At 43.7% G+C, this 24,375-nt stretch overlaps 2 protein-coding genes across 8 annotated transcripts in view; one reads left to right on the forward strand and one right to left on the reverse strand.

Moving 5' to 3' along the window:
• The window catches only part of SINHCAF (SIN3-HDAC complex associated factor), a 46,790-nt gene extending 25,622 nt beyond the window's left edge, over positions 1 to 21,168 (reverse strand). For 2 of the 7 annotated variants that reach the window (XM_015430592.4, XM_015430595.4), the window contains exon 1: positions 20,995 to 21,168. Coding sequence is in view for 1 of the 7 variants with exons in the window: in XM_074006552.1 (XP_073862653.1) it covers positions 19,434 to 19,659 (226 nt within the window). In the remaining 6 variants the exon portion in view is untranslated. Of the gene's footprint in view, positions 1 to 18,693; positions 18,850 to 18,899; positions 19,166 to 19,433; positions 19,791 to 20,803; positions 20,865 to 20,994 lie in introns of those variants that run through there. The other 5 variants (XM_065523986.2, XM_065523987.2, XM_015430594.4 and 2 more) reach the window with 4 other exon arrangements.
• LOC102142972 (uncharacterized) lies at positions 18,705 to 21,758 on the forward strand. Its single transcript, XM_005570493.5, has one exon. The coding sequence runs from the start codon at positions 19,811 to 19,813 to the stop codon at positions 20,288 to 20,290; it is 480 nt and encodes a 159-aa protein (XP_005570550.1). The 5' UTR covers positions 18,705 to 19,810; the 3' UTR covers positions 20,291 to 21,758.
• Positions 21,759 to 24,375: the final 2,617 nt, after the last annotated feature.

Genomic DNA, 24,375 nt, shown 5'->3' on the forward strand with positions numbered 1-24,375 from the left:
CCTGCCTCAGCCTCCTGAGTGGCTGGGACTACAGGCATGTGCCACGATGACCGGCTAATTTTTGTATTGTTAGGGGAGACAGGATTTCATCATGTTAGCCAGGCTGGTCTTAAACTCCTGGCCTCAGGTGATCCGCCCACCTCAGCTTCACAAAGTGCTGGGATTACAGACGTGAGCCACTGCGCCCAGCCCCAAATTTTACAAATGCTCAATGACCTGGGCAGTAAAATAAGTTCCCCTACTGCTGTGAAGTTCAAAAGGGGACTCCCCACAATGGGGTAATCCTTTCTAATAAGATTTTACCCACTACCATTGACCATCAGCAGGATGGGCAATTGCATTACCCAATGCAAAGACATGCATGTCATTACCAATGCATGTTTATATGCTTAAGATGGTGGCAGCTGGATAAAATCAAGCTGCCACATCTCAAAAGGTCTAGGTAGAAAAAGAAAATAGGCCAGGCGCGGTGGCTCACGCCTGTAATCCCAGCACTTTGGGAGGCCGAGACGGGCGGATCACGAGGTCAGGAGATCGAGACCATCCTGACTAACACGGTGAAACCCCGTCTCTACTAAAAATACAAAAATTAGCCGGGCGCGGTGGCGGGCGCCTGTAGTCCCAGCTACTCGGGAGGCTGAGGCAGGAGAATGGCGGGAACCCGGGAAGGCGGAGCTTGCAGTGAGTGGAGATCGCGCCACTGCACTCCAGTCTGGGCGACAGAGCGAGACTCCGTCTCAAAAAAATAAAAAATAAAAAATAATGAAAAAGAAAATGACCCTGAGCCCCATAAAGGGGTTTTCCAGGATTGTGTTTTGGGTAGATGGTACACTGTGAATCAATCTTCTGTGCCATGATGACAGTTTCCAATAATATTGTTTATAATAGGATATCATTTTATCTGAATTCCAATGGGTCAAGCTGTAAATGTGTTCCATGAAGGGCATCTGACACCCCACTAGGATGATGGGTTTATCATTAGGTCCATACCATAGTTCAGTTTGGGGGAAAAAGTACCCCCACTTTCATTTCCAGGTAGATCTTTCTTCGGTGGAAGCTAAGTCTTGGATTTCCTTTAGCGTAGACTTAACTGTTTAAGTCTCACAGTCATTCCAAGGTTCGGACTGGTGTCTCAAACACAGCTCTCTTAGCTACTGCATCAGCAAATTGACTACCTTGATTCTATGTTGTGTCTAATTCAGAGCGGCCTGGAACCTTTATAATTGCCAAAAGCGAGCTCCAAGACTAGTCCATTTTTTATGGGTTGCCCTGAGAAGGTTAAATACCCTCTCTCTTTCCATAGCATTCCCAAGTTATGAGCACCACTGGATGCATAGGGGCATAATTTTTGCCACTTTATTCTTTGCTAGTTGACAAGTTTGAGTCATGGCAATCAGTTCAGCCAGTTGGGCTGACTTAGCCTGAAGAAGACCAGCTTCAATGACCATGGCACATCCTGCTTTAAACTTACTACCTTCTCCCCTCAAGTAAGATACATCTGTAAACCATTCTGTCTAGGCATTATCTAGTGGTGATTCTTGTAGGTCTGTCCTTGGGGTAAAAAGTTGGGTATGTCATCAGGATGAAGTCATGAGAGATCGTGTCAGAAGACTGGCCAGGCCTGGTGCAGTGGCTCATGCCTATAATCCTAGCACTTTGTGGTCTGCTAACTTCATTATTTGGGAAAAGTAAGTGGGGCACTGTATATCCCTGTGACATCACATTTAAAGTATCCCGTCATTCTCTCCAGGTAAAGGCAAACAAATACTAACTACCTGGATGTATAGGGATGCTTAAAAAGGCACTACAGAGATCCACAAGTACCACTGAAGGTGGGCAGATTGCTTGGGCCCATGAGTTCGAGACCAGCCTGGGCAACATGGTAAACCTTGTCTCTACAAAAAATACAAAAATCAGCCAGGTGCAATGGTGCACACCTGTAGTCCTAGCTACTGGGGAGACTGAGGCAGGCAGATTAACTGAGCCCAGGAGGTCGAGGCAGCAGTAAGCTGTGATCATGCCACTGCACTCCAGCCTGGGTGACAAAGCAAGACCCTGTCTAAAAAAAAGAGAGAGAGAGAGAGAGAGAGAGAGAGAGAGAGAGGCGCCAGGTTAGAATCACTGCAACAAGAGACAGTAACATTAGAGGATAGTAAAATTAAGACCTAATAGGAAGTCAATCTATTGAAAGATAAGTGTTAAGTTATGATGAGAATTCAGAAGTAGCTCAACTGAATGTGGAATGAAGGCAGTAAGGGAGGGGACCCCAAGACTGTCTCTCCAACAATTTTATAGAGAAGGGCTGTAGCTGATATTGCCTTTACACAAGGGGGCAGCCCTCGAGTCACTGGATCTAACTGCTGACTATAATAGCCTATAGGTCTTTGCTGGTCACCATGTTTGAGTCAACATACCAAATGTGTTTCCCCATCTTCATGAAGAGAAAGAAAGTTCATAGTTTGGGTGTCTTATTGCTGGGGCATTTATTAATCTTTTTTTTTTTTTTTTTTTAAACAGACTCCTGCTCTGTCACTCAGGCTGGAAGGCAGTCAGCTCACTGCAACCTCTGCCTCCTTCAAGCAATTCTCCTGCCTCAGCCTCCCACGTAACTGGGACTATGGACGTTTTGCCACCATATCTAGCTAATTTTTGTATTTTTAGTAAAGACACGGTTTCACCATGTTGCCCGGGCTGGTCTTGAACGCCTGGCCACAACTATTTGCCTGCCTCGGCCTCCCAAAGTGCTGGGATTACAGGCATCAACCACCGCACCTGGCCTACTAATCTTTCTTTAATTTGTTGCACAGCTGGTTGTCCCTCACGAGTCCACATGATGGGACCAGGCCGGTCATTCTTTAAACAGATATAAAAGGGTTGAGTCGCACGATAAAAATTTAGTATCCAGCTTCTACAATAGCAAGCCAACTCCAAGAACCCTCTAAGCTATTTTTTAGTAGTAAGCATCAAAAAAGCTAAGATTCCTTTGATTCTATCAGGATTGATGCTCAATCCTTTGGCTGACATGACATGTCCCACATGTCTGACTTGAGAAAGACAAAATTAAAGTTTACTCTTAGACACCTTGTGCCCTGTAATGGCCAATTGCTGAAGTAAGTACAAGTTTTCTTCTTCAGAGGAAGAAAGTGTGTCAGAGCAAAGGAGGAGGTCATGCACACACTGGATGAGGGATGAGGATCCCCTGAGAGAAGTCCGAGTCTGCTAAATTCGTATTTCAGTATTTGGGAAAAGTAAGAGGCACTGTATATCGCTGTGACATCACAGTCCAAGTATCCCGTCATTCTCTCCAGGTAAAGGCAAACAAATACTGACTACCTGGATGTATAGGGATGCTTTAAAAAGGCACTACAGAGACCCACAACTGAAAAATATTGTCAGGGACAGGCACAGTGGCTCACACCTGTAATCCCAGCACTTTGGGAGGCTGAAGCGGGTGGATCACTTGAGGTCAGGAGTTCGAGACCAGCCTGGCCAACATCATGAAACCCCGTCTCTACTAAAAATACAAAAATAAGCCGGGTGTGGTGGTGCACGCCTTTAATCCTAGCTACTTGGCAGGCTGAGGCAAGAGAATCGCTTGATTCCGGGAGGTGGAGGCTGCAGTGAGCTGAGATTGTGCCACTGTACTCCAGCCTAGGGGACAGAGTGAGATTCCGTCTCAAAAAAAAAAAAAAGAACACTATCGTCATTGATGTTTGGTATGGCACACAGAAGTATGAAGGTTAAGAAGCACTGGATATCTAGGTATTATAATACCGTCTACAGCCCTTAAGTTCTGTACAAATCTCCATCCCCTTCCCATTTGGTTCTCTGACAAGGAAAATGGGGGTGTTGCAGGGACTGGTGCAGGGAATAATAAAACTTCTCTCAAGATAATCTCATGATTGGGGCAACTCCACCTAAGGCTTCTTGCCATAGTGGCTATTATTTTACGTTAAGCAAGGGATTCATAGTGTTAATCTCAACCTTTATTGGAGCAGCTGAGAGTATCTTTCCTATGTCTGTGTTAGACTGGGACCACAGCTGGTAAGACATAGTTTCAAGTAAACGCTCAGCTTCTGGCATTAGTAGAAAAGCTGAAGTTTAAAAGAAGCCTTATGGTTTCCTTCCCTTTATTATATTTCTTTTTGTTTTCCCATTTTCCCAATCACATGAGGGTGTCTTTACACCACTAACATCAATTTGTGATTTTTTTTTTTTTTTTTTTTTTTTTTGAGACGGAGTCTTGCTCTGTCGCCGGGGCTGGAGTACAGTGGCCGGATCTCAGCTCACTGCAAGCTCCGCCTCCCGGGTTTACGCCATTCTCCTGCCTCAGCCTCCCAAGTAGCTGGGACTACAGGCGCCCGCCACCTCGCCCGGCTAGTTTTTTGTATTTTTTTAGTAGAGAAGGGGTTTCACCGTGTTAGCCAGGATGGTCTCGATCTCCTGACCTCGTGATCCGCCCGTCTCGGCCTCCCAAAGTGCTGGGATTACAGGCTTGAGCCACCGCGCCCGGCCAATTTGTGATTTTTTTTTTTGAGACATAGTCTCACTCTGTTGCCCAGGCTGGAGTGCAATGGTGTGATCTCGGTTCACCACAACCTCCGCCTCCCAGGTTCAAGCAATTCACCTGCCTAAGCCTCCCAAGTAGCTGGGATTACAGGCATGCACCACGCTCGGCTACTTTTGTATTTTTTTTAGTAGAGATGGGGTTTCTCCATGTTGGTCAGGCTGGTCTCAAACTCCTGACCTCAGGTGATCCGCCCAACTCAGCCTCCCAAAGTGCTGGGATTACAGGTGTGAGCCACCGCACCCGGCCAACCTGTGATATATTATGAGAGCATTATTTGGTTTGCTTTCCCTAATCCCATGGTTCGAGTTCCAGAAACATTTCCCACTTTGAGGAAAAAGAGATAAGCATTATGGATGTTGTGGAAATTTCAATTCAGAAGGTTAAACAGGCACTTCTGGGCATATCTGGAAAACAAGGGATTGGCTGAGGGTATCATATTCATAGCCCTTGGGAGGAAGCCAAACCCAATGAACCAGTAAAGCACAGGTGTGCATTTAAACCAAGAGATAGGTTTATTAGGTATACCCACCATGTTAACTTTTTCATTCCTCTGAGAAATGAGGTTTTCAAGTAAGGTGGAATTTATAACTGATACAGCAGCTCCGGTGCCGATTATTGTGTTATTTTTTCCCCAAAGAGTGAGTTAAAGCAGCATAATGGGAGAAATGAAAACCCCCTATTTCCTCAGAGGATTCCTAGTTTTCCAGTTTATCATCCTGTTGTTTCCATTTCAGTATCTTGCAATTCCTTTTAAAATGCCCTAGTTTCTTGTAGTAGTGACAGACAAGGGGAGAAGAGCTCTTAGGACCAATAGACTTAATTTTCTTCTTCTTGGCCTGGGAGTTTTAAGAGGTTAACTGTTGCCATTATTAAGTATACAGCCTTTTGATTTTCCTTTTTTATGACTGTACAGGACAACTGGTCAGCTAAGTTGACCTGTCATTAGTTCTGGCCATCACCTAGTCAGTCATGTGACATTTGACAATAGTGGGTAGTGCATCATCCAAATTGTTTGGGAAATCTTAATTTAATAATGTGTCGTTTTTATTGTTTTCCAAGTTGTCCACTGACATCTGCAATATTGTTTTCATAGTTTATCAAAGTGGGTAAAAAAAAAATCTACAACAGGCCCATCCGGATTCTGGCAGCATTGCTGGATTTTAATCCAATCTATGATCTTTTTTTTTTTTTTTTTTTCCTGAGACACAGTCTCACTCTGTCGCCCAGGCTGGAGTGCAGTGGTACAATCTCAGCTCACTGCAACCTCTGCCTCTGAGGTTCAAGCAATTCTCCTGCCTCAGTCTCCTGAGTAGCTAGGATTACAGGCATGTGCCATCACGATTGGCTAATTTTTGTACTTTTAGTAGAGATGGGGTTTCACCAGTTGACCAGGCTGGTCTCGAACCCCTGACCTCATGATCCACCCACCTCGGCCTCCCAAAGTGCCTGGCCATAATCTATGATCTTTTGAAAAAAACAAGGGAATGGCATTTAACAGAGAAGCTGCTCATACCCACGCATCTTTGAGCCATCTTCTCAAAGTTAGGGAGCTGGCTGCAGCAGAGGTCATACTGGATTTTCAGGAACAAGATCTGTTAGGGGATCCAACCACACTGTGCTTTTTCTACCTGTTCCTTAGCTTAAGCAGCTGAAACCAGCATGTAGACAAGCCGATAAATGTCAGAATGACCTGGGTCATAGATTTTAATTGTGAGTTCAAATTCTTTGGTAAAGCAAATCCGATCTTCATAAGGATCAGGAAGTTCCTTAACTATGGCCCATAATTTGGCCTTCGACTAGGATTGATAAAGAATCAGGACTCCTGGCCGGGCGCGGTGGCTCACGCCTGTAATCCCAGCACTTTGGGAGGCCGAGGCGGGCGGATCACAAGGTCAGGAGATCGAGACCACGGTGAAACCCCGTCTCTACTAAAAATACAAAAAATTAGCCGGGCGCGGTTGTGGGCGCCTGTAGTCCCAGCTACTCGGGAGGCTGAGGCAGGAGAATGGCGTGAACCCGGGAGGCGGAGCTTGCAGTGAACCGAGATCCCGCCACTGCACTCCAGCCTGGGCAACAGAGCCAGACTCCGTCTCAAAAAAAAAAAAAAAAAAAAAAAAAAGAATCAGGACTCCAGGCAGGCTGGGCACACACACTGCTGGTACTGGAAGTGAACCACTGGGACCAAGCACGAGCAAGCCAGTGAGTAGCTCCCGCAGCCCCCTGGACCCAGGGCCATGCATGGCAGCTGCCAAGGTGGCTTTAACCAAGAGAGCAGATCCAACTGAGCTTACAACAACATTTTTGAAGTATGCAAGCACTGAGAAAAATGGTGAATTTTTCATGTCTCCCAATGACTTTATCACTCCATACTTGAACATTTTTGGAGAAAGCCAGCCTAATCCAAAGATGGTGGAACTTTTAAGTGGAGTGGTGGGTCAGACCGAAGATGGGAGGAATGTTGTCCCAGTGTTGGTGATGCTACGTTTGATAACTTGATGAAGGTGGCATCCACCAGATATTTCCACTGTAATGACTAATATCTTTTCAACAGTGTGTGGCCTTTTAATTGGTCCTGGGTGCCCCTGATACTTTATGGTAGCCTTTCAGCTGTTTGACAACACTGGCAAAGGAGAAGTAACTTTTGACTAGAAAGAGGATTGTACCAGCAGTCTACAGGTCTCATCCCAGTCACTGTTCCCAATGGTAACAACTGACATTTATCACCATCAACTGGTTTTGCCTGTTTTTAAACTTAATTGGAACTATACAGAATGTACCCTTTCAGTCTGGCTTCTTTTGTTCAACATTTCTGAGATTAATCCATGCTGTATTTTTTATTTTTCTTCACTGTATAGAATTCCACTGTGTGACGGCATATCCATTCTAGGGTCGATAGACATTTTGAGACATTTTCAGTTTTGGCTACTACAAATAATGTGTTTTCAACATTGTTTTATGTATTTTTTGGGTGTGTGTGTGTCTCTGTGTGTGTGTGTGTGTGTGTGTGTATTTCTAGGAACAGAACTGCTGAGTCATAGAAAATGTGTAAATTTGCCTTCAGTAGATCTTGCTAAACTGTTTCCCAAAATGATGGTACCAGTTAACACTCATACCATCATTGTATGACGGCTCCATATATTTCAGATCATTGCCAACACTTGGTATCAGCCATTTTTATTTCAGTGACATCTCACTGTGTGGTTCTGATGAGTATTTCCCTGATTCCAAATGGGTCCTAGACCTTTCTTTCATATTTATTGGCCATTTAGGTATCCTCTTCAGTCATGTGCCTATTTTCTGGATACAAGACCTTTGGTGGTTATATGTTTCACAGATGTCTTTACTCTGTGCACTGTTACTCATTTAACTGAGTCTTGAGGAACTTCAGTTCCTAATTTTAATGTAGTACAAATTATCAGCATTTTCTTTTGTAGCTAGTTCTTTTTGCATCCTGATTAAGAAACCTTTGCTTTCCTCCAGGTCCGGAAAATAATCTCTTTTATTATCTTCCAGAAGTTTGTTTTCCTTTCAAATTTAGATTTTAATTGTTCCAGAATTTGTGGTATTTTTACATGGTATTAAAGGTAAGGGTCGAAGATTCTTCCCTGGCCCTCTTCCCCACGGATATGTAGATCACCCAGCACCACCATTTAATGAAAAAGATCACTCTTTTTTCTTTTTCTTTTTTCTTTTTTGAGACAGAGTTTTGATCTTACTGCCTAGGCTGGAGTACAATGGCACGATCTCGGCTTACTGCAACCTCCACCTCCTAGGTTCAGGCGATTCTCCTGCCTCAGCCTCCCAAGAAGCTGGTATTACAGGCACCGCCACCATGCTCAGCTAATTTTTTGTATTTTTAGTGGAGACGGGGTTTCACCATATTGGCCAGGCTGGTCTCGAACTCCTGATCTCAGGTGATCCACCCGCCTCGGCCTCCCAAAGTGCTGGGATTACAGATGTGAACCACCAAACCCAGCCAAGATCACTCTTTTCTTTATTGCACTGCAGTGGTACTGCTGTCAAAAATCCAATATGGGGCTGTATCTGAATGTTCTATTCTTTTTATATAATTGTATATTATCCACTAATAATATACTATCTTAATTACTACAGCTTTGTAAGTCATACCTGATAAGTCTTTCAACTTTATTCTTTAAGATTATCTTCGCTATTCTTGGCCCTATTCATTATCAAAACAATTTTAGAATAAGTTGTTAATTTCCACAAACATCCTGCTGGGATTCTGAATGCTATTGCATTGAATATGTGTAATATCTGTGTGTATATGTATAATTAAATGGTTTTTTGTTTGGTTTTGTTTTCTTTTGAGACAGAGTTTCGCTCTTGTTGCCCAGGATGGAGTGCAACGGCACGATCTCGGCTCACTGCAACCTCCACCTCCTGGGTTCAAGCGATTCTCCTGCCTCAGCCTCCCAAGTAGCTAGGATTACATGGGCCATCATCTCACCCGGCTAATTTTTTGTATTTTTAGTAGAGATGGGGTTTCACCATAATGACCAGGCTAGGCTGGTCTCGAACTCCAGATCTCAGATGATCCACCCTCCTCAGCATCCCAAAGTGCTGCGATTACAGGCGTCAGCCACCACGCCCAGCCAATTAAATGTTTTAATCCCTTAAAAAAAGAGAAAGAGAATTAGGAATCCCCCACCTGTCATAGGCTGTTCCCAGAATGATGCAACCACAGGAAGCATTCCTGTAGAGTTCCTATCCCTCACTTCTGCACAAGAGGTTGCTGCCAGGGTAGGTGGAAGGACAACAAGAGCAGGGGCCTTTGGAGCCATGTTCCCTGTCACAGTCTGTTTAACAAGTGACAGACAAGGAGAAAGAGATGGGAGAAGAAGAAAAATTAGATCCAGCCTGGGGAGTTAGAAAGATGTAGAGCGAAGGTGTAGGTGGCAGGTAGAAGGAGGCACCAAAGAGTAAAGAAGGTACTTCTGAAGATTGTTTTTTAATAAGAGAGTATATCTGAGAGCTATCTGTTACCACCTCTAAGTTGTTTACTAGCATTCTGTAAGGAAAAAAGATCATCCTACCCACTTTTACTACTTTCAAGATACCACTGGAAGTAGCTTCCCCATTCTGGTTGCTTAATTTTTGCACTAGCACCTTCCATCCTGGTCTGCATGTATGCCAATTTTGGCATATCAAAGGATCTGCATTTAGGCCACTGTGATGTAGAGTCATTCTGAAGTTGTCGTAGTCCATTTGTTTAAGTGATTACACAATGAGGCACCCTAAGTACTGTATATTAACCCAGCTGGGGTTTCTAAAGGTGGAATCAGATGTTCTGCAGTTGCAGGGGATTTAGTCGATTTAGAGGCTTTGTTCTCCATAATTTTTAATACCTTCTCATTAGATTGACTAAGTCAGGAGGTGTTCTGAATCTGAATGTGCTGCTTGCAAACACAAAGCTTGAGGATGCGCACCCAGGAAGCATGAGTTCCAGTAGGTTATTATCTGTGCTCTGAAGTAGACTGCATGAGGCACGGTCTTTATACATTATTTTAAACAGGAAAATATGTGCAGTATGGTGAAGCAATAGTTGAGAATTTGGTTCATATTCAGTGATGTTATGCCTAAAGTAAAGTAAATATGTGGTTGAGTGGGTAGGAGAGAAAAGTTAATAATTGTGTAGGCACCTTAGGGTCTGGTGGAAGGATGATTGATTCCATCCTGCCTTTGTTCTATATCTGACAAACAAGTTTACAACCAGTATCTGTCAGTAAAATATTTAACAAACTCCAGTTACAAACCCAAGGGGTCAGCTTTAGTTTGTAGGCGGTGGTTTAATCATGCATATGTCCAAACTGTAGCCATCTTGGGCCAGTTTTCTTTTCTTCTGACACTATCTATCATCATCTATCTGTCTGTCTACAGTATGCTGTCTGAAGTTTCTTCAAATAGGACAAACATTTTGAGAAGTTTCTCAGGATTTGAAAGGTTACAGTTAAAACATGCCTACTTATGGGAGTTTGTAATGCTTATCTCTGACATAGCTGCCTTTGCATGTACACACATTTCTGGGCCAGAAAGAAATTTAGAGGAGGACTGTGTTGATCAGTTTTTTCTTTTATTTGTTTTCACAAGTGTAATAAATGTGTTGCTTAAATTTTAAATTGTCATTTGTATAGCACTTTACATTTTATAAAGCACTTTCACTGGCATTCTTTCTTTGACTACTATTAGCCAAAAACCCAAAAATTGTTTTAATACTGTAACAGTTAAAAACAATCAACCATGGCCGGGCATGGTGGCTCAAGCCTGTAATCCCAGCACTTTGGGAGGCCAAGCTGGGTGGATCACCTGAGGTCAGGAGTTTGAAACCAGCCTGACCAACATGATGAAACCCCATCTCTACGAAAAATAAAAAAATCTGCCGGGCGTAGTAGTGGCAGGCGCCTGTAATCCCGGCTACTCAGGAGGCTGAGGCAGGAGAATTGCTTGAACCCAGGAGGTGGAGTTTGCAGCGAGCTGAGATTGCACCACTGCACTCCAGCCTCGGGGACAAGAGCGAAAATCCACGTCAAAAAAAAAAAAAAAAAACCATGCTATAATTATAGTTCTGACCAAATTAATTGAATATCCCAAAGTTAAAAAGATTAAAGGTAATAGCTAAGTGAGCAAAAGCAATTAAGAAAGATAACTGTAATTACATGGACAAAATGTATATAAACAAAAAAATAAAGTTTTAAAACACGACAATCAATTCTAAACATCTGTTCTGGTTGATTTGTGGGGTTTTCTTCTACTTTAAAGCTGTGGGTTTCATATAAATTTAATGATCAACTTAATGAATCTAACCTTGGTGCTGATGAGTCAAGAAAAGGATGAGATAACCACGATATATTAAAGATACAAAAGGGACAATTCTAATCTCATCTAATGAAATTGGGAAGCCAAAGATCAGGAATAATGTCTAATTAAACACATAAGTTTACTGAATATAATAATATACATAAGAAAGAAAAAGAGATTCACAGCAATAGCTTATATTAAAGATGCTATTTACGAAAAGTTTTCTGATAAATAAGATTAAAGATTAACTCTTATAAATCTCAACAATACCAAATACTTGTTCATTTTAAGCTCCAACCAGGAAACAAAATGAAAAATACTGAAATGCAAATTTTAGAGCTTTAGTAACCTTTTTAATATGGAATCAGGAGACAGTGAAAAGGCCATGAATTTAATTCAACTATTTTCTTGTCTTTTTAAATCTTATAAGGGTGTTAACTCACATTTAAGGATATAGAGAGGGTTCTTATCATGATGAATTTAACATCTGTTAAACTCTCCTTAGTTGGTATGTATGCTCTGAAGGACACCATTAGTTACTCTAATATAACTTCCACTTCCACTCTCTAGATTCCTTCTTCTGGCTTTTTTATATATTTAGAAGTAAAGGGTTATTTTTATATTCAAAAGTACCTTTCGAAACTCAATCATACCACTGGGTGGACTAGATGGAAGAAAATTGAGAGCAATAGTCAAATGTGGTAAATCAACAGTTAACTTCACAACTTGTCCAAGTCATCTTGGGAACTGAAATTTTGACATGCACAAATTAGGGGAACAACCTCCCAAATGAAACTATCCTTAAGTTTCCAATAAACCAAAATCCTAGCTTCTAATTATCATTTTTTCTTTCTAAAAATCAACTGGCCTAAGTCTTTAAAAAAAAACACACACACAAGGTAGTTGAGGTGACTTAAATGTCAATGAATTTTCAGACTGGTTAAATTATGCTTGAAACACCACAGAATGCTGTTTCAACCTTTAAAGCAAGTTGAACAATAGTAATACAGTATAATCTCACAGGATGTTTTTAAAATGAGACTGTGAGTACACAAACTTCTTTTAAAATTGGTTTTTAAAAATAGTAAGTAGTGGTTGCCTCTGAGGAGTGCAAGCATAAAAGAAGCTTACTTTCACTTTACTACCTCCTGCTTTTTTTTTTTTTTTTAACCAAGAGCATCACTCCCCAATAACCTTGGTTATCAAGACGCACCTTAAGAGTAATCTAAAAAAGCACAGAGCTTAAATAAACTTCCTCAAAGACATACAGATGGAGAGATACAAATTAAAAAATACACTCCATGGGAGAGACTACGAATTAGACTGGTAAGATCAAAATACACACAGAGCAGAATGGGAAGGAAACTGCAGAGAGGAGACAAGCAAAAGATTTGTAAAGTGGGAAGGAAGCAGCAGAGAACAAAGACAAAAAGAACTAAGCAACCAAAGACAACTTTGAAGTGAAGGAGATGCATGTCTTTAGAGTCAAACTAGAAATGGCAGGATGATGGGAAAGGAAAAGAAATAAACAAGAAAAAATACTCGTGATCACAAACTATGGGGGGATACTTGAGTTCCTGTAACTGGTAATGCCACCACTGACACCATTTTAGTCAATCATATGCTATCATGAATCACATTTAAGCACAAGATCCAGTAAACACTAACAGTGTAACTGGAGCAACACTTTTCACAAAGGGTCAACAGGACTAAATGCTTTGTATTCTCCCGCTGCTAGGCCACTTGGCTGCAGTATTCCCCAACAATGAGACATGTTTCACCAGCAGTTAAGGAAAGCCATGGAGCAGTAAGACATTATTTCCTCTTACCCGCTTCTAGATACCAGCCTACATCTCAGCAAAATTCCTGAATTTAGCTTACTTTAAGGGACAAATGTAAATCTGTCTGTAAGAAAACTGAGAAAGGGTAGCAGACCCCACTTGTTTGCCAACAGCCTCTGCAAACACGTGCCCTGTCTCTGAGAAATTAGACGATAAAGCATTTATAACTGTGGCTGTCTATGGAATCCACACTTGGCAGAAGAGCCTAAAACTCATCCTATACAGGAAAGAGGTCAAACTCAGAAATAAGTCTTCAACTGAAGTGGCATAGGTTAAAAATAAAATTACAAATTCAAGTATCTGGGCTTTAGATAGTGTAAAAAACCATCAGGCCCCTCCCCAATTTTGGTAGAGTTAGAAAAAAACTAGGTCTCCCAATTCTAGATTAAGAGGAATTCCAGTGGATGAAAAAAAATTCAAAGTGTCAGAAAGAATACTTATTCGCTTTAAAGGGATGATTATGAGTTAGAAAATATAACTATACTCAGGCCGGGCGCGGTGACTCACGCCTGTAATCCCAGCACTTTGGGAGGCCGAGGTGGGCGGATCATGAGGTCAGGAGATTGAGACCATCCTGGCTAACACAGTGAAACCCCATCTCTACTAAAAGTACAAAAAAAAAATATATATATATATATATATAAAAAACTATACTTGAGTCTGCAATGAGTCAATTTGGAGTCTATTTCTGCTTCTGTCTTTACAACTAACTAGGAAGTCACTACTAATTTTATTTGCCCTTCTGTAATATTAGGAAATTCTGTTTATTTCCTTGAATTTATAAGAGCTGCACATTAAAGAAAAATAAACGCTATCTATCCCAAGATACGTACAACAAATTTAATTGAAGATAAAACTCTGATTACTAAAGATTTTAAGCCCAGGTCTGTGGGAAAAGAGGAACTTAGCCTTTTCAGGGAGACTTTAAGGTCATGAAATGGGCCCATATACTCTTCTATGAAGCTGTTCTCCCATTTTCAAACTTGATAAAAATGTTAAGAAAATGGATACATGGTAGTATACACACCTGATTTGACCCAAACCTCAGGAAAGTTCCTTAACCTCACTAATTCGGTTTCCTCATCTATAAAATAATGACAGGCCGGGCACAGTGGCTCACACCTGTAATCCCAGCACTAAGCGAGGCCAAGGCAGGTGGATCACCTGGTCAGGAGTTCGAGACCAGCCTGGCTAACATGGTGAAACACCGTTTCTACTAAAAATACAAAAAATTAGCCCAGCCTGTTGGCACACACCTGTAATCCCAGCTACTCAGGAAGCTGAGGCAGGAGAATTGCCTGAACCCAGAGGCAGAGGTTGCAGTGAGCCGAGATCGTGCCATTGAACTCCAGCTTGCTTGGGCAACAAGAGCAAAGCTCCATCTCAAAATAATAATAATAATAACAAATCCCAAATCTCCTGAATAGTATCTGTAAAGCATCAACACAAAGACTGGCACGAGGTATGCACTCAGCTCTGACAATTCTGTTTACTCACAAATCTTTCTTCTTTCTCTCTTTTTTCTCCCTTACATTTCAGGTATCATTTTGCATTCTGTCTTTGGGCAATTCACTCACAGGAAGTTACTAACAATCTTATTGGTAATAACCCAATATTATTCATTTCCTGGTCCAATCTCTCCCCTTAGCTCTAGGATAAATATGGCCAACTGATCACCAATCCATTCCAACCTTTAAATACCCTGAGAATTGATTATACAATCTTCCCTCCAAATCTGCTCTTCCTCTGTTTACCTATCTTGGTTATCATCCACAGTCACACAAAAACAACTTGGAAGCCAACTGAGCTCTTCCTTCACCCTCTGCATGGCCCTCCATCAAATTTATTGTGAAGTCCTTAGAGATTCTGTTTCTTCTTTCACTTCCATCCCCACTGCCTGTTTATTCCTCATCATGGTGCATGAACTCCTGTCAGAACCTTGTAACTGACTTCCCTACATCCTTTAAACATGTGATATCTTCCTAAAATTCAACTATTAATCTTCCCTTCCAAGGTAGCAACGCTGGCCTCATGATAGTATCTAAACTCCTTGGCAAGGAATTCAAAGCTTTTCAGGATCTGCTCCTGCCTACCAGCTGCTCCTAACTTGGAATTCTGATATTCTAAGAGTGTCAAACCAACTTTAATAACTAGCCACCCTCTACTCAGGCTATTATTTCTGTCTGAGACAGCTTACCCTCCATCCCCTTGACCTGGGAAATTCTCTTAAGAATTACTTCTTTTACAAAACCCTGCCATACTTTTATTAGGACACCTACCACGTAAGATTTCACTTCTTGTTTACTGCATTATCTCCTCTACTCAATAATAAACCGCTGCAGAGCAGAAACTAACTCTTGTATTACAACCAGGTTGTACATAGTATACGGAAACAGGTAGAATTTGCTAACTACTCAAAGAGTTGGGCAGCCATATAGACAGTATATTTTAAGGGCATGGAATGGGAAATGGTGTCTACAATAAAGACGTGAATTTTACAAACTAATGTTTTGAAAGGAGTCATTGTTTGCGCTATTGATTATAGAAATATTTTTAATGTTTTTAAAAAGGAGTCATTTTTCTTTAACATTTGGTCTATAGACTTTTGTAGGAAAAAAAGCTTGAGGTTTTAAAAGCTATAGGAAAAAATGTTTCTTGCTTATTTCAAGCAGGACCGGGGGAAGGAAATTAGACTAGTGTGGGGAGAAATGACAAATGAGAGCTACTTCAACTCAGCACAGTTAACATTAACCAAATTAAAACAACATTAAGCCAAACCAAACTTGTAATAGGTGGAAAACAACTAAATACAAAACTAGAAATAAATTATTTTAGTTCAACTGTGACTTTCATACTTGAATATGTAACAGCAATGTGCCTGTGACATTAGTATTTCTGTGGCAAAGAGAAAACCTCCCTACCTTGAAAACAAACTCCCTTTTTGGACTAGATGCATTTCCAGATTATTTCCATAATACAGAAAAATCCTAGTTGCAGATTCAATTAAAAAACTGGAGAAACAAAAGACAACAAAAAAAGTCTCAATTTGTAACACCCCAAAATCAAAACTAAGTGTGGACAAGAGAAATCAGGAAGAAAGAAAAATGACATTTTCCAGGTTTCCACAGGACTTTCTGATGTAAAATGGTTGAATCAGAATTGAAAAGACAACCAAGAGTCAAGGGCAGGGTCTTCCCAGAACTGCTTTCATAAGGTAAGGGAAGAGACCAAAGACACTCATTCTTTCCACTAAAAATTTACTTAATGTTTCCCCAGAAACAACAACTGACCCAGGCCTCCGTTTTACTTTATATAGAATGTCTATTTCCCAGTGTCGTGAGGACAACAGCAGCTAGTATTTATCAATCATGTCATTTGCTTAATTATTTACAACTTATTTACAATACATATTACTACCATTTTACAGATGAAAAAAACTAGATCACAAAGTGACTATAAGATGATGACAGCTTTGAAACCCAAGCATTACTAACTCAGAAACCTCTGAACAGCAAAACTTTGTGCCTCAATCCTTGTGTTCCTTTTCTGCTCGGCCAATTATATTCCTACCATCTCTTAAGAAAAAACGAAAACGACATACTTTTAAAGCAACCTACTATGTGCCTGGCATGGTAAATTGATTAATTTATCCTCCTAAGAGCCCTGTGTAGTTGGTTTAGATTTAAAATAAGTTTACACTTTTCCCAGTGAAAAACTTTTATTTTACATGTCAAATGGTTCTTAAATTGCTTCTCTTACACAAATATGTCTGAGTTTGAGCCCTATGAGTCAAGATTTCCCAGGACTTGATAACCACTGTGGGGGGGAAAAAAATTGATCATTCAGGTTCCAGATATACAGCATTAAGAATACTGTGCAAGGACAGACAGACTTGGGGCCTGCTGTCCACCAGTGATCTAGAATATTCTACCAATTGAACTTCGTATTTCCAACCTCTCACAAAAGCAATACAAAGAGAAGGCAGTAGAGACCTTGTCTGTGGATCTTTCCCACCCTGAATTCATTCACATTGATAATCCAAATCTCTGTTTTACATCATCTAATTAGTAAAACAAAAACCATTAAGCTCTGTATGTAGTATATGAAATCTGCTAGGAAATGGAAATTCTAGCCATAACTTAGCTATGAAATACTAATTAAGAAAAACAACTCAAATAATCTCAGCGTATTTGCAAAGCACGTCATATGCATTTTAAATAACGACCCAGGGAAATAGCTGCCAAAGGAAAGTCAAAGTTATTAAATCCAAAGTTTTTCATTTTCTTGACATGCTCTTTCTATTTACTACAGAAATGTACTAATATTGGTTGCCTTTTGGTATTGTAATTTGGTCAACCAAAACTTGGGAAAAATAGGTTTATTAGTAACAAAATAATGAAAAGAAAAAAATGAATTCCAACTAGTATCGATTTTTTGGTGTGTGGGGGCAGGGCATTTAAGGGTATTATTTCCTAGTAATGATCACTTAGATTCTAAGCCTTAAACATGATTCAAATGCAGCAGAAATCAGGAAAGAAGCAACAGATACGATGGTGCATATCGGATGTCTAGACTACAGGCAAAACCCAAATACCAAAGAAGCATCCATGTGTCAAACCAGCATAATTTCTGAGCTATGCCTGGGGCCACGTACAAAAAAAAAAAAAAAAAAGGTTAGCTTGAAAGAAAAATCTAGGAGGGGTAACCAGAAGGTCAACCCCAGTTCACGGGAACTGGGAAGAAGCTAGCCGTTACCCTGTGACATCTTCCTGAGCAGCTTCCTCCGCAGCCAGCTCCCCAGCCTCCTTACAATGTTTCCAAAAGGCCCAACTCCCTAAACATTTGCTTCTTCAAGGTCATCCTAAGATAAGGCAGTGAATAACCACCAAACACTGAGTCACGCATACCTTTCGGCTAAAAAAGATCCCCCTTCCCAAAATCATTACATAAATACTTTAAATGCCATGAGGGTTTTCTCCGGAACTCCACCAGAAACTCCCAGCCTTTAATTTAGATTGGGCAACTAAATGTGTTCAATTTTGCGACATAAAATATTAAAAGGCTTTTCAAGTCTGGCAAATTCCAGTTCAAAAACAGGTGCTTTCAGTGTATGCTCAATAACAAGGTCAAATTCATTTTTAAATTATTAAAAGAAAAAGAAAAGCTTTTCTTAACCCTCCTTAGGACAACATAAGGAGGGGGAGAAAGGGTTGCTGGGGTAAAACTGTCTCGAATAGGGTCCCTGTTTAACTCAACAGTAATTCCTAATCTTCCGAGTGCCTGAAGTAATGGAAGGTTACAGGAAGAAAATAAAAACAAAGAAACTGACTAGGGTCATAGTTACCAGAACAAACTGCACCGCCCTACCACCTCCATAAACCAACTCCCCCCACACCAAAACAAACCTTGCCCCTCCCCGCTCCCCCCCACCCCCTAGAAACACACAAAGAAACTGGCCGCACGCACAATTCGCCCACAGTCCTCACTTCCCTTAGTAGGCAACTGGGAGCCCCGGAACTTCCCCACGGTGGTTTATCGGGAGTCGTCGGGGCTGGGTCCCCTGGACTTGCGGGCCACAGTTCGGCTGGAGAGGAGGTGCTAGCCGCCCTCGCCCGTTTCCCCGAAAGCAGTAAAATGCCTCCCCGCTCCTCCCAGGGCCCTCGGGTCCCCACCTTCCGTAAATCGCGCCTCCCCCTCGGGCACTCCGGTGACCGCCAAGAGAGACGCCGAGCCAGCAAATAAGAATGCTCCCTGGTGGATTTGTTGGTAAATAAGACATCTCGCGTCGGGAGGAAAGTTCCTGCGGGGGCCGCTCGCCAGGGCGAGAGCGAGGGCGAGGGCAGCGGGAGGTGAACCGCGTCGCTCGCCGCCACCTCCCTCACCTGCGCCGGAACAACGGGCCCCGCGCCCGCCCGACCCGGCGCCTCCCGCAGGCCGCGCCTCCCGCACGCCGCGCTGCCGGGGCTTGTTCCTCCTCATGGCTTTGCCCTGACGTAATTCAAACATGGCAACAGTTCGACTTCAAAGGCGAACCCACAGACCTCCCAGACACAGGCTCCCCGGCCACGAGGAACCGGCCGAGGAGTCCGGGCCACGCTCTCCGGACCCCTCGGCCGTCGCAGCCCCCGGTGCCAGGGCTGGAGCGCCGGGCACTGCCGCCTCCCTCGCCCGCCCGGAGCGGGGAAGCACGCCGCCTCCCTACGCACCAGCATGGCACCTCGCACAAGTAGCGCCGCCAAAGTTTCCCCACGAGGGGGCTGAGGGACAAAAGCCCCTCCCGAAACTCGCCCGAACTTCGAGGGCCTCCGACCCGCACGTCCCTCCGCCCCGCACGTCCCTCCGCCCAGGCGGCCGCCCCGAGCGCCGGGGGCCCGCACGGGCACATGCAGCCCTTTGTTTTCTGTCCAGCCGGGCGCTGCCTACGTGCAGCATCAGAGATATCGGAGCGTTTCGCAGGGGCCGGACACTGGACGATCACCCCGGGTAGGGGTCCGGACCCCGCGCCCCGAAGAGTCCGGAGCCTGGTCCCCCGGCCCTACCCTCGGGAGCGGGCCCATTTAATCAAAGTTTTGCAGTGTCCTTGATGAGAAACGCCCGGAGTACCCGCCCCGCACGGGCGGAGAGTTGGCGACTTTCACTCTGCTTTTTAAACTGGCAAGACGCCATCATCAGCAAACCACATTGTCCTGCCGGCCGGACCTGCCTGACGGCGGCCGCATCCCACGGCTCACGCGGGGCTGGACATTCGGACAAGGACCAGGGTCGCAGCCCGAAGCACGTGGTCTCTCACGTAGAGCACAAAAAGCAGTGCCCCGCGGAGTTCACTGACTCCTGCGGCGTAGACAACGCCGCCGCCTCCGTCCCCAGCCAAGTTGGCTTCCCTGGCCATCTTACAGCGCGGACGGCCGCCCACAAACGGGAAGCCCTCGCCGTGGCGCCCACACCTACGCTACAGGTGAACGCACGGGGAGCAAAACTTCGGGCTCCGAAGGCACCCCGGACACCAGACGCTCTTGGGCGCGGTCCCAAGAGGGCAGGAGAGTGGAAGACGGGCTGTTTTTAAGCGACCGCGTGTTGCTCTCATTGTCGCATCCGCATCCCTCCGGAGTTGAGCAAACAACGCCACGCCGCGTGCGCTCCGGCAGAGCCCAGCACTGACCCCCAAAGGCCGATTTAAAGACCCTCGGCCGCCAGCTTGGAAGCGGACGGCAACTTAGTTTCCGAGCGAATGGCGTTTATTGTCCACCCTAGCCCGGGGGCTGCAGTCAACTAAACCACGAGGTTTCACAACGGCGCCCGACCCTGCCCGCGCCTCGCGCCCACGCGGACGCACCGACCCCGGCCGCTGCGCGGTGGCCAGCCAGTCGCTTTCCTCTCGGGCCTTTCGGCCGCCGGGCTCCTTTCCGCGAGAGAATACTGCGGCGGAGAAAAGTCATTGTCACCTTCAACGTGGATCCCTCAACTCCGGCGACTCCTCAATTATGCCTAGGCTCCACTCACTTCCCCCGCCCCGAGACTTTCGGTTTGCCTCAAATACCCTCCCCAATTAATAAATACACACTAAACAAGCGCGTACCAAAGAACCTGGGGTCTGAAGATCACGAAAACAGCGCTCCCAACAATGCCACCTCCAAGACAAAACTTCCTGTGTGTATGTGGAAGGACGGGGGGAGGTGGGTGGAGGTGAAAAGAGAGAGAAAAAAAACACTCTGAAATCAAAGCCTCATGAGACAGTTTTGCACTAGAGGCATGGTGAGAGTCACTCACCTTCCAAAAGCAGCCGTTCCACGCGCAATAACGTCCCCGAGGTGCGGAGTGCACGCCAGGCCAGTCCCCCTCAAGCGCTCCCTCCTCCTCAACTGCCTTGTCTAGAAAGATTGTCTCCTGCAGTTCTGCAGTTGCTACCGCTGGCCGAGAAGGTGTAGATTCCGCTTTCCCTCTGCGCACGCGCGGCTCCCGGCACAAAATTCTCTTGAATCGAACTTATTTGCATACGGGCGCGCGCACGTCGCGGGCTGGGAGGGGGAGAAGTCCCGGCGACCGCGCGCGCTCCCGAGGCCTCTATTGTCCTTTTAAGGGGAGAAGCTCCGCGGCGCGGGAAACGCGGCGGCCAGAGGGAAACGGGGGCGGGGACTGCTTACTACGCCGGACGTCACATAAACAAACGCCCCCCGGCTGGCGGCCGCGACGGAGAGGGAGTGGCGAGGTGGGAAAGGGAAAGGTTAGCAACCGAGGGGAAGTCTTCGCTGCTTGGCGTGTTTTCCACCCCCGAAGTTCTTGGGGCACCATTGAGCGCCGAAAAATTGTTCTGAAAGCTGCTGTTGCAAAATTCTCACACCTGTGTCCACTTTCGGTGACAGAGGAGGTGGTCTTGTAAGCACCCAGACTGAACTTATACTAATCCCACGTTTCCTAAATTTTGTTTGAAGTTAGGTTTTTGAAACTTTAAAAAAAAAAATCCTCTGGGGCCAGCAAAGGTTTAGTTTTTGTGCAGTTGTAATGAGTCATTAAAGTCCCATTTTAACAGCCTATCCATTCGCTAACTCCCGCTTGCCCTTCTCAAATAGTAACCTAACCCATAACAATCCAATTTTTTTCTCACTTCGGCCTTAAGATTTCGAGTCTCTCCAAATTGAATGATTGTTTATTTCCGTGGGAACAGTGCCACTTTCTATAAAAGACTAGGCAATGGAAAGCCAATAACCTAGGGACAGGCATACCTCCTCTAGCAGCTTGTAAAGGGTGTTCCACTCACCCAGAAATAATTCCACTAACTGGTGGTCTTGGGAATTGAAAAAATAACAAGTGACGTACAGACTTTTCCATGCAGAATATGTAATAATTCACAAAGCGCTTTCTAGACTCCGGAAGAAAAAAACTGAAGTAACTCTTCTCAGATTAATAAGAGGAAAATGAAAACCGAACGATTATGATTCGCCTTTATCCCAAGGACACACTTAACACAACAGGCAGAAACCCGGGGTTAATGACAGAGGGTGGGGAGAGAGGAAGGATGTTCTTCCCAGAAACTTGATATTGGTCCCAAGCTACAAAAGTGTGAAAATCAACCATAAAACTTAATCATCTGCTGACAAGTTTCGCTGCTTTCACTGCATTGTCAACAATACAGATTTAAATAGTTACTTCTGAAATGTTAATTCAACAGGCAATTCCTAGTACATACAGTATAAACCCACTTCTAAACTCAACTAATACTTCTTTTTTTTCCTTTAGGTTCTGTAACATACTATTCCTGTAACTGTATATGAAAACTATATTATAAACACCTGAAAAGATAGCCTGGCGTGGTGGCAGGCACCTGTAATCCCAGCTATTCGGGAGACTGAGGCAGGAGAATCGCTTGAACCTGGAGGCGGAGGTTGCAGTGAGCAGAGATTGCGCCACTGCACCCCAGCCTGGGCGACAGAGCAAGACTCTGTCTCAAAAACAAAAACAAAAACAAAAAAAAACAGAAAGAAAAAGGACACTGCTCATTAAAATATGAGCTCCTTAAAGACAGGGATTTTATCTCTTTTTTACCCATTTTTGTATTCCAGTGCCTGAAACAGTGCACAGCAGAGGATATATACTGACATCTTGCATGCATTGGTTGGCTAGGAAAAATTTTTTTTAATATAATAAACGGCCGGGCGCAGAGCCTCACATCTGTAATCCCAGCACTTTGGGAGGCCAAGGCAGGCAGATCACATGAGGTCAGGAGTTGGAGACCAGCCTGGCCAACATGGCGAAACCCTGCCTCTGCAAAAAACATAAAAATTAGCCGAGTGTGGTGGCTCACACCTGTAATCCTAGCACTTTGGGAAGCCAAGGCAGTGGAGGTCCAATTTGCCACCAGTGGAACATAGAAACAGCTATTAAGCTTATTCATGTTTATTGTCATAAGGACAGGGATGGCATCATATCAACCAATGTGACCACTATAACTTCCAAACTCATTTTAGGTCAAATGCAAAAATTATAAACTAAAGTTTTGATTAGCGATAAACCTATAAAACCTTGAAAATGTCCATTAATTTCTTTAAATTATATTTACATATTTATTATTATTATTATTATTATTATTATTTTGAGACAGAGTTTAGCTCTTGTTGCCCAGGCTAGAGTGCAATGGCTTGATTTTGCCTCACCACAACCTCCGTCTCCTGGGTTCAAGGGATTCTCCTGCCTCAGCCTCCTGAGTAGCTAGGATTACAGGCATGTGCCACCACGCCCAGCTAATTTTGCATTTTTGGTAGAGACGGGGTTTCTTCATGTTGGTCAGGCTGGTCTCGAACTCCCTACCTCAGGTAATTCACCCACCTTGGCCTCCCAAAGTGCTGGGATTATAGGCATGAGCCACTTTGCCTGGCTATTATTATTATTATTAATTTTTTATTTATTTATTTATTTTTTTTTTTTGAGATGGGATCTTGCTCAGTCGCCCAGGCTGGAGTGCAGTGGTGCGATCTCGGCTCACTCCAAGCTCCACCTCCCGGGTTCACGCCATTCTCCTGCTTCAGCCTCCCAAGTAGCTGGAATTACAGGTCTCCACCAAAATGCCCAGCTAATTTATATATTTTTTATATATATACACATATATACATATATATGTGTACATATATGTATACACACACACACACACTTTTTTTTTTATATAGAGTCTTGCTCTATGCCCAGTCTGGAGTGCAGTGGCGTGATCTCAGCTCACTGCAACCTCTGCCTCTCGGGTTCAGGTGATTCTCCTGCCTCAGCCTCCTGAGTAGCTAGGATTAGAGGCATGTGCCACCACACCTCAGCCTCCTGAGTAGCAGGGAGTACAGGTGAGTGCCACCACTCCCCGCTAATTTCTGTATTTTTAGTAGAGTCAGGGTTTCACTATGTTGGCCAGCCTTGTCTTGAACTCCTGACCTCAGGTGATCTGCCTGCCTTGGCCTCCCAAAGTGCTGGGATTACAGGTGTGAGGCTCTGCACCTGGCTGTTTATTATATTTAAAAATTTTTTAAATATATTTAATAATTATTTATAATAGTATAAATATTAAATAATTATTTAATTTTTTTAATATTTGGCACAGACCTGTAATTCCAGCTACTGGCGAGGCTGAAGCAGGAGAATGGCGTGAATCCGGGAGGTGGAGCTTGGAGTGAG

Source organism: Macaca fascicularis, chromosome 11, assembly GCF_037993035.2.
Source record: "Macaca fascicularis isolate 582-1 chromosome 11, T2T-MFA8v1.1".
NCBI classification, from domain to species: domain Eukaryota; kingdom Metazoa; phylum Chordata; class Mammalia; order Primates; family Cercopithecidae; genus Macaca; species Macaca fascicularis.

Coding starts and splice junctions, on each gene's coding strand:
- LOC102142972 (XM_005570493.5), top strand. CDS start 19,811: ATGAGAAACGCCCGGAGTACCCGCCCCGCACGGGCGGAGAGTTGGCGA.